At 33.0% G+C, this 10294-nt stretch overlaps 3 protein-coding genes across 9 annotated transcripts; 1 reads left to right on the forward strand and 2 right to left on the reverse strand.

The window, feature by feature from the left end:
- LOC107608184 lies at nucleotides 286-1425 on the reverse strand. Its single transcript, XM_016310056.2, has 4 exons — nucleotides 1067-1425; nucleotides 918-967; nucleotides 631-712; nucleotides 286-502 (listed from the first exon to the last, which is right to left on the reverse strand). Exons 1-4 carry the CDS (start codon nucleotides 1308-1310, stop codon nucleotides 456-458), a joined length of 423 nt encoding a protein of 140 aa, XP_016165542.1. The 5' UTR covers nucleotides 1311-1425; the 3' UTR covers nucleotides 286-455.
- Nucleotides 2138-5036, forward strand: LOC107609765 (transcription termination factor MTERF9, chloroplastic). The gene is made up of 6 exons (XM_016311788.2): nucleotides 2138-2566; nucleotides 2898-2964; nucleotides 3040-3155; nucleotides 3220-3909; nucleotides 4090-4622; nucleotides 4747-5036. Exons 1-5 carry the CDS (start codon nucleotides 2255-2257, stop codon nucleotides 4405-4407), a joined length of 1503 nt encoding a protein of 500 aa, XP_016167274.1. The 5' UTR covers nucleotides 2138-2254; the 3' UTR covers nucleotides 4408-4622; nucleotides 4747-5036.
- On the reverse strand, nucleotides 5402-10260 carry LOC107609329 (zinc finger CCCH domain-containing protein 18). 7 transcript variants are annotated; one of them, XM_016311244.2, is made up of 9 exons: nucleotides 10130-10260; nucleotides 9602-9696; nucleotides 8269-9186; nucleotides 8019-8174; nucleotides 6866-7045; nucleotides 6445-6518; nucleotides 6181-6360; nucleotides 6004-6094; nucleotides 5402-5912 (listed from the first exon to the last, which is right to left on the reverse strand). In XM_016311244.2, the coding sequence occupies exons 3-9, from the start codon at nucleotides 9168-9170 to the stop codon at nucleotides 5846-5848; spliced, it is 1650 nt and encodes a 549-aa protein (XP_016166730.1). In that variant the 5' UTR covers nucleotides 9171-9186; nucleotides 9602-9696; nucleotides 10130-10260; the 3' UTR covers nucleotides 5402-5845. The 7 variants fall into 7 exon arrangements, with proteins under 7 accessions (XP_016166730.1, XP_016166729.1, XP_016166731.1 ...); XM_016311243.2 differs by lacking the exon at nucleotides 10130-10260 and adding an exon at nucleotides 9836-10123; XM_016311245.2 differs by lacking the exon at nucleotides 10130-10260 and having other exon boundaries at nucleotides 5402-5909; nucleotides 9602-10123.

Genomic DNA, 10294 nt, shown 5'->3' on the forward strand with positions numbered 1-10294 from the left:
TTTCATTCAAAATCATAAATCTTAAATTTTTAAATATTAAATTTTAAATTTTAAATCTTAAGTATTAAATTTAAAATTTTAAGTTTCGAATCACGTGAAGAATGAAAGATATCTTTCATAATCGTAAAAGGAAATTAAATTATATAATGTTTTATTAAAATAAAGAGAAAAAAAATGTTTAATTCTAAAATTATAAAAAAATTTAAACCATTGATTTAAAATATAATAAATAAAAAACTAAAATTTATTTAAGTGACAAGTAGAGTGATACTCTTTAGTCCTTACTTAATAAGAAACGTTTAAGAATAAACGAATTAAAAGTGATATTAAGTTAAACATACATCAAAACAATCAACCTAAACCAAGATTATATTTGATTGGATGACAAATGAATATGTTCTGTAACAAGGTTGTGATTGTTGAAGTTTTGTTATGTGCAATGTATCACAAGGCATCTAACCAGAAAAGAATCTCTTCCATGACTGCCAAGGAAGAAATCCACCTACATTAGACAGAATATGAAGTTTCCTAATTAGATAGAGAATCAACAAATCAGAGAAAATCACAAAATCTTTAGTGGCAATAGTAAATGAGCAAGTTTTAAAATTGAAGTATGAAATTTTGACATACCACATTCAGGGCAACGAAAATACTTCTTGTCCCTGAAAACAATCCCTGATCCTCCACATTCCTCACATTTCCTCTGTGCTATCTGCAATAAAAATCCAAAACTCATGAATCAAGAATTTTTTCTAAAAACAAGAGAGGTGAAAACTCGCATGCAACTGTTTTCATGTGAAATTAATGATTGAGAATCATTAGATAGTTTAATATGTTTAACTAAATTATCATCTAATAGTTCTTAACTATCAATATTACGTGAAGACAAATGAATCAAAATCAAAAGGTTCCCTTACAATCCTTTTGCTGAACTCTATCCCTGCCACCACAAAAGGTGTAATCCCAGCTGCAAAAATATAATCAACACATAGAAAATAGTAAATTTTGGAAAATAACTTTTTTCTAAAAGCCTTATAGCTTTCTATTATTGAATAGAATAATATACCTATAGTTCCAACTATGATTTGCCATGTGATTTCAACTGGAGCAGGGTCAAGAACAGTGGTTACATCATTGATAGCCGAGACCCTTGTTGATGTTCTTCTTGTTTCTGCAATCTTAGCTGAAAAAGTGGAGCTTCTTCTGACACAAAGAGGAACTGTTGCATGTCTTGGCGGAGAACAAGAAATGGGTGTGAGTCTGGTCGGAGTTGCTAAGGAAAGCAGAGAAGAAGCAAGTGCAGATTCCATGGTTGGCAACGGGCCAGCCCGGTCCGGTTCACAGATCTACGGCTAAGCCGTTAATATAATAATAATATTGAAAATGAAGAAGGCTACGTGGGCTTTCTCTGATCCATTGGCTGCTTCTGTGATTCACGTTCTCGATAAGGTTCTACTAATAAATTTACCACTCAAAAAAAAAATTACCACTTAATAACCAACTTAGGTCAGGCAATTAGCTCAAATAACTAACTATTTGTTCATTCAGTCACTTAAATAAATATTAAAAGTTTAAAATTTAAACAAATAATACTTAATTAAGTAAATAAGTGAGTAAATTATTTGATAGTCTAAATTAGTTATTAAGAATTTCAGATTGCACTTTGTAGCAACTTTGACGATGATTTATTAATAGAATAAGTTGTAGACTTGTAGTAAAAAGTATTAATTTAAATAGCATGACAAAATACTATTGCAAATAATTTTTAGATTTAATTATTCTGTTGGTTTCTATAATTTTATAAAATTTTTAATTAGGTCTCTATATTTTTTTTATTTAATTAGATTTTTGTATTATTTTTTTTTCAATTAGGTCTCTTTTGATAGTAATTAGCTTAATTGTATAAGAACCTAACTAAAAAAATTGGTGCAGAGATTCAGATAAAAGAAAAAAAATAACTAAAAAAAATTGGTGCCGCGACCCAATTAAAAAAAATATAGAAATTTAATTAAAAATTTTGTAAAACTATAAGGACCAACAAAGTAATTAAACCAAATTTTTATTCATAAAAATATTTGGATAAGTTGACTAAGTTAAATAAAAAAATTATTCACATTAATCATTAAATTAAATTTGCTCTATTGGTGAAAGAAGAAGGAGAAGAAGAAATGGATAAACCTCTGAAGTTTCAACTGAAACATCGTTAAGAGATTCTACCCTCAGTAGGGTTTTGGAGAATATTCTCTCTCTACAAATGGTTTCCATATTCTCTCTCTATCCCTGCAATCCCCTCCTCTATTCTTCTTCTTCTTCCTTTCGGAACTTTGTTGAATGGCATTTCAATCCGAGTTCGAGTTCGAATTCGAATTCTGCGTCTTCATCCATTGACGGAAGAGGAGGTGGTGGCGGTGGCAGCAAGGTGCTGCTTGTGATTGCTGCGGCGCATTCCAATCCAAACATTCTCAAGACCAACCGCAAGTCTAAGTACGGTTACCCTCTCTCTACCTACGATTCCGACGACGACGACGAGGACGACGACGACGAGGACGGTGATTGGCTCTCTGATGTGAGTTTCATTTGTTCCTCCTTAGCTCAATTTCATGTTCATATTTATTTGTTTCGGTTTTAATTTTCAGAAAGAAAACAAATTTTGAAATTTTTATTGTTCATTGTTTAAGGTGTTAATGTGTTGTTATGAGTAAACTTTGTTGGCAATTAATCCAATTTTTCATTGGCGAGGGACGATGAAGCTCTCATTTCCGGTATTCATAACATTTCGATTTGGAAAATTTGGTTTTGCGCAACTGGAAAATGACGTCGGTGTTCTTCTAATCTTGTTGATGCTTTTGGGGATTTGTTTTTGTAATCTTATTCTTGTTTGTGCAATGCGTTCTTAGGAAGAATTTGCTGAGCCTGCTCGCTTGGACACTAATGGCAAGAGATCTAAGTTGCATGCAAGTAAAGGTATGCTTGAAAGAGTTTTGCTGACTAGTTTTAAGAGGAAAGTTGAATGTTGTATAATCTTGTTTGTTTGTGCAGGAAAAGAAAGACAAAATGAAAAGGAATGGGGTGTAAGAGATTTTGATAATGAACCAAGCACTAGAATTCGCGGAAGCGAGGGAGTGGCATCTTTACGGCGAAACTACAATGGAAAGGTACCAAATGGTGTTACAGTAAGCTGTTCAGTTTTAAAAGGTTTAACTTGCATTTTGATTGCAGCTTGATAAGAACTTAAAGGAGAAGAAATATCCACGGCTGTCGGAAGAGATTATCTTGGATTCGAAATGGTTACCGCTTCTTGATTACTTAAGCACCTTTGGAATCAAGGAGTCACACTTCGTCCAGATGTATCAGAGGCACATGCCGTCACTTCAAATCAATGTATGCTCTGCACAGGAGAGGTTAGATTACTTAATGAGTGTCGGTGTCAAACATAGAGATGTTAGAAGAATCCTTGTGAGGCAGCCTCAGATTCTGGGGTATACGGTGGAGAACAATTTGAAGTCTCATGTTGCTTTCTTGGCAGGCTTGGGAATACCAAGTTCCAGGATAGGGCAAATCATTGCCGTCGCTCCATCGCTTTTTTCTTATAGTGTTGAAAATTCATTAAAACCGACAGTAAGATATTTAGTTGAGGAAGTTGGAATCAAGGAAAGAGACTTGGGTAAGGTCATTCAGCTAAGCCCACAAATTCTTGTCCAGCGCATTGACGTTTCATGGAATACTCGATACATGTTTCTAACCAAAGAGTTGGGAGCACCCAAAGATAGCATAGTGAAGATGGTGACGAAACATCCTCAGCTTCTCCACTACAGCATAGATGATGGATTACTTCCAAGGATAAACTTCCTAAGAAGCATAGGAATGAAAAATTCAGACATCTTGAAAGTATTGACTAGTCTTACACAGGTAATTTTTCATTTCTTTTGTACTTTCATTATTGATAAATGAAAAATATTCTGTTTTATTGTTCCAAATTTCCTTTCTCCCGCTCCATTGTATTATATTCTGTCCTATGTAATTTTTTACTTAACTATTGAATTGATCCTTAAGAATCGTCTTTATCGTTAGTTACTACTGAACCTGCAGGTGCTATCTCTGTCCCTAGAGGACAATCTGAAGCCCAAGTATTTGTACTTGGTAAATGAACTCAACAATGAGGTGCAATCCTTGACCAAATACCCAATGTACCTTAGCTTGTCTTTGGACCAAAGAATCCGTCCTCGTCATAGGTTCTTGGTTTCCTTGAAGAAAGCTCCGAAAGGACCCTTTCCACTTGGATCTCTTGTTCCAACTGATGAATGCTTTTGTCAACAGTGGGCTGGAACTAGTTTGGATAAATATTTGGCATTTCGTCAAAGATTATTAGTCAGAAGGTTTGCCGAGAAATTCGAAAGAAAAATGTGATATACCAGGATCAATTTTGTGTTAATATACTTGCAATCAGTACTGAAGGAAGAACAATCTCTAGAAATCTAACATCGAGTAACATGTTGCTATATTTTTTTTCGGCATTATGGCTGAAGCATGATCCTTTGAGTTCCTTCATTATTCTCGGGTTGTTTATGAAGCATTTTGATATGAAAAGACAGAACACATCATAGTGCAGTCTGCACCGTAAGGTGAGCTTCTTTAGCATTTTGATGATTAACACATTCAATATGCTGTTAGCTTCTTTAGTGGTTTGATTTTCATGATTAGGAATATACATTCAATATGCTGTTAGTAACCCCTAATTTGTTGCAGGTTGTGGACAATATTGCAAACTTACACTGGTATAAATTATAGAAGGAGGCGGCATCAAGTTAAATTTACAGCTTACATATTCTGTCATAAGGATTTATTTCTGCTTTGGTGTTTTTGCTGCTTTATTTATTTATTTAGTTTTTCTTCAAATCAATATTACTTTATTTGTTACACGTTTCACCATCACCATTCGGTTACAAACTTGAAAATAACATGTTACTATGAAGGCAATCTCATCATGGATACATGCTAAAATATCATGTTCAATCTCTTCTGAGATACTTGTATTACAGCAATCCTACACCTTTTTTTTATTTCTCTTTTTTCTTTTGATCAAAATCCACAAGTCTTCGTCTGGTGTAGACAGTAATAAGAATTCGAAAATCGAAATTTTATATTAAATTACATAAGACACTAATTTGAAAATTCATTGGTTCTATGATAATAAATTGTTAAAAGGATTATTTAAATTCCTGAGTTTCACTAAAATAACCAGATTGATGTTTACCAAACAATGCTGTTAATTCAATCTTTACAAAAAATTCTTTGCAAAAGTTTCTTCCTTGCTCGTGCAGAAGCAGAATGCACTAATCATTTCCTCGAATATAAAACCAACATGAATTTGGTGAAACGGCACTAAAGAATAAAAAAAAGATTAAAATGTAAAATACTGGTATTGAAATTACCACAAACTGTTATTTAAATTGTTTATGCTTAAAAAAGCTATAGTCTAGTTGGCCAGAGCCTAGACAAGGATACAATATGGATGAAAGCTATGCATAATATAATATATAGTCCTACTAATAACTTATAATCCTCCTGCTGCTACCTTCATCTTAAAACATACCTTTTATCATTTTGTATGATATATTAAACTATAAATCTCGCTACAAGTATCATTAAAATTATGTTAATTCCACCTGTTCAAGTTGTGTCTTCAAACTCTCCTTCTTCAGCTTTTTATGTACTAGCCAGAGATTTTGACTAAACTTCAAAGCTACTTGGTACTGTATAGTATATCAAAAGAAAGTTGATGCCTTTGGCCTTGGGCTATTTAAACTCTATATTTCTTCTGTGTGTGTTTCTGAAACTATAAGACTTATTGATTCTCATTCTCCACCGGAAATGCGAATGGACTGTCCGGAAGGTCAAGTCCTTGGCTGCTGCTGCGTGCACAAACCAAAAATATTGTTTTATGGATGGTACAAATAGATTTTCCAAGACAACATACAAAGAAATTGTGATAGGTACATTTACCTGTTTTCGTCAGAGAAATTGGTGTCTATATTACTTGGTTTCTCATTATCATTGAAAGATTCTTGAGGATGAAAGTTGAAATTGAAATTATCTGAAAAATGTAAAGTAGCGTTATAAAGAATGATACAAAGAATGTACTCATAATAAATAAATGCAATTCATATTACTACTACATACCTTCTGAAGCTCTCATTCCATTCGTGGAGAAGCGAAAATGGGGTGAAGTAGACAGAGAATTTTGGGCGAACTGCAACGCTGCCAAACGTCTCCTTTGCATTTCTACTAGTTCTAGAGCCTGCTCCTGCTCTTCCATCAGTTGTCTCCTAAGAGATCTAGCATTCCCACAACTTCTTGAAACTACAAAAAAAAATTGAAAATGGTTATATTAATGACTAATGAGAGAAAGAAATCCGATCACAGAACAAGTCATATGATACTCACTTGAATTCATTTCAGAATCCATGTCTATGTGGTGAGGTGAGTAACACATAGAGTGCTGAATTCTAGCATACTTCCTGCAATCAAATTAAAGTTGATATGAAAAGTTTCTTAAAAAAGAAGTATGTGTCAACATAACTAACATGATCAAAGGATAAAATTAAATTACTAAATTTCATTCATACACAAAGGACAAAAGTAAATTAATTAATATATACTATTGTCATATGTAAATTTCTCTAAATTAACCTTCAAATAATCAGATATTGATACAATTATACCAAGAAAAAATCAAATTATAACAAGAACCCTTTCTAATGTCAAGTGCAATTGTACCCACATTTCAAGCTTAAACCCAGAGTATAAGCATTCAATTCCGAGCTGAAAATGTAAATTAACAAAAGGAACATTAGACAGGAAGTACCTTTCAATAACCTTTGACTTCTCCCGGTAAGGTTTCACAAGCACCCGAGACCCGCGAACATAATGGGGATTCCCTTTGTCTAAAATGGTTTTAACAGTTTGCGGATCAATAAACGTCACAAAGCCAAACATCCTTTTCTGCTGGCATGGAATCCTTACATCTTCAACACACCCGAATGTGCTGTAGAGGAAAACATATATCAGAAATTTGTTAACAATAATCAGCTGAAATGAAGTGTGAACTTCACATACACACAGGCTTAGTTTGGTAAAGTTTTTACTTTTCGAAAGTAGCTTATGAAAGCTGTCTTTTAAAAGAGGGCTTTTTAAAAGCGACAGCACTTGCGTTTAGTAAAATCACGTTAAAAATAGCTTTTAATAGAACAGCTTTTAAAAATTAAAAAAATTATAATAAACATATTTATAACGAAAAATAATTTTTTTTTCAAATTTTAGAGACCAATAATTTAAATATTTATTTGATTTACTCTATATTAATATAAATAGAGTTATCATTAGTCAATAATAAAACTTGTATGTAATCAATGTTAGTACTGTCAATTACCCATCTACAAATCACAAAATATATATATATATGTTGTTATTATAATTTTGACTAATGTTTATAAAGTTGGTGTACGAAAATTTTATGATTGGTTTCCATAAATCAAGTCTCCTTCTTCACGTTTTAAAGAACAGAGAAAAACAAACATCTAAAAAATACAAAAATAACGTACAAAAATAATATAAAAAGATAAAAGTTCATACCTAATACATGATAGAGATGTATTTGTGTTGAAATTGTGAAAATTAGGTTGAAAAATAAAAAATATATGAAGATTGTGTTAGAATTTGTGAAAGTTAGGTTGAGAAATTAGAAATATATGAGTATTTTTTCAATGGCAATATAATTGCAGGAAATATGTGTGGGAAAATAAATGAAATCTAGTGTTAATAATTAATAATGATAATTTTGAATACTTATTATATTAGATTTTTTTAATTTTGATAAATACAAGCCAATTTTAAAAAGCTCCCTCTTAAATGCTTTCAAAAGCACCCCTAACTTTTAAAAGCTGCAAGCACAAGCACTTTTAAAAAGCACAAGCACCTCTTCAGAAAGCTTTACCAAACCCAGCCAAAATACAATTCACCTGAAGTAATTAGAGACATCCTCCTCTGTGAAAGTGCTGTCAGCCGGAAATGTCAAATATATTTGTCGCGATGCACTGATATTTTGAACAAAATCTCTCTTTTGGGTGTATTTTGGAGCATCCTCTGCTAGAACTACCTCATGCTGCCCATGAGGTCTGTGAATCAATCAAAATAAAATGTCAAATTTGGTAAGAAACATTCAATAAATTCCAGAAAGAAAACAGTCGCCAAGATTAATAAGAGCTCCACCTGTCTATGACACAAATACTATTGCTCAGCCGCGCCAGAAGCTTTGTCAAGCTATAGCCAGACTTACCATGCCGCTGGCTCTCGGTTAAATAACCATCTGCCTGAAGCACCTTCTTGTACTTATCATAATATGCCATTGGCAAGGCAGCAATTGTAATTGGATTGCGTCGTCTTTGCTTTAAAAGATCAACAATCTCACGTTCTAGCTGCGCTAGTGAGCCCGGCGAAACCACCGGATCATCATTAACAAAATCATTTCCATACATATGAGAGAAGCTCTCGGAGCCGGCTTGTCCATGATAGTATCTACAACTTTCACCATGTTTGCAATAACCTTTGTTAAAGTAGTGACATGTCTTAACAGGAAAATCAGACAAGCCTGAATACCTTCTCCCGGCCTTTCCACCGAAATTCGGCGTCGAAGCTTCCAATCCATAGAAATCACTGCCAATGGGATCTACATGACTCTCCAAACCATACAACTCTGCCTGATTCTGCAGTTCCGCAATCGAATCCGAGTACTTCATAAACTCAGGGTTAGTATTGGTAGCAGGATATGGATCCCAATAAGGAGAATTGTGAACCGGAAAGCTTGGTGGAGAGGTAGGTGTTCTAGGTGATATTACTGATAAATGGCTTAATCCTTGCGGAGGGTTCATAGGGACTGAAATTGGAATTATGGATGGTTTATGAGCAGACATTCTTTGAAGATCATTCTTGGCCTTGAATGCCACGTCACGGACGATGTGGTCCGGACATGTAGCCAATTTAGCAATGTCATGTTCATTGTGCAAGAGCAGAATTCCAATTATTTTTGAAGCATATTCAGGCTCAAACTTCTGAAGCTTATCAAATAGAATTCTTGTATAGTCAGGAATGTTCATAACTTCTGAAATGTCCATAGCTTCTATTTTGTCACTGCATTTTTTGAAATTCAAAACAACATGAACAAGATCTAGACACTGTACTCAGAAAACAACTATGAAAAAACTCAATAAATCTCTCAGTCCAAATATCACAGGTAAATAATTTGAATATTTAAAAGAAAAATATTGCAGGACAAATATCAATCAAAATCCAAAAAGGTGCATGTTACAGCCAAGATATTGAAAACCAAATATTATAAACAATATTACATGCATTCTACAAAATCACATAACAAAATTGAAAAATAACAACAACAAATAATAACACATGAAAAAAAATGAAAATTTGCAAACATGCAACAGCATTCAACATTATATTTTGAGTGTTTAAAGCTAACTTTTTTTTTTTGTGCAAAATTTTGAAAAAAAAAAATGTTAACTAAACAGAAAACTAATAATATACGTACCCATTAAGCAGAAAGACTGTGTCTCTGTTTCAACAACCAATCTATCTTCCTCTCAACACTTTGCTCATTCTACAATCTTGTTTCTCTCTCTCAAACTAAAAGAAAGAAAGCACAGAGTTTCATGTAAATTTTCACAATAAAAGCAAAACAAAGGAATGCTTTTGAAAAAGGCTCAGAATCCAGAGAGTAGATAAGCAAAACCCAATTGAATAAAAATGAAAAATTTGAACCTACCCAGTAACCCCCTCTGTCTCACACAAAAGACTAAAGCACTTGCTCAGTGATAAATGACTCTACAGTGCTGTATACATTTGATTTCCTTTAAAGTTTGAACCTTTTTTTTTATTATTTTCAAAGTCACACACAGCTGTTAAATAGTCACAGATTTAGGCACAATATTTGCTTGATCCTCGAAAGACCATAACTGCTTGGAACTGCCTCAATTTACTAAAAAAAACCCCTTTTTGAATAAAATTAAAATTAAAATCAAAATTAAAAATAATAAATTGAGTAATAATTCGGAAAAACCAATGTGCTAAATTTAGGATTGTCACTCTTGAACTGCTCCACAAAGTCGGCAATGTCAATAGTTATCTGTTATCTTACTCAGAGTTAAGTGGAATAAAAAAGTTTTTTTTTTTCGGCTTTATAGCATTTTTTTGGAGAAAATATCAATTCAAAATTTTAGAGAAA

The sequence above is a fragment of the Arachis ipaensis genome, chromosome B07 (genome assembly GCF_000816755.2).
Source record: "Arachis ipaensis cultivar K30076 chromosome B07, Araip1.1, whole genome shotgun sequence".
NCBI classification, from domain to species: Eukaryota; Viridiplantae; Streptophyta; class Magnoliopsida; order Fabales; family Fabaceae; genus Arachis; species Arachis ipaensis.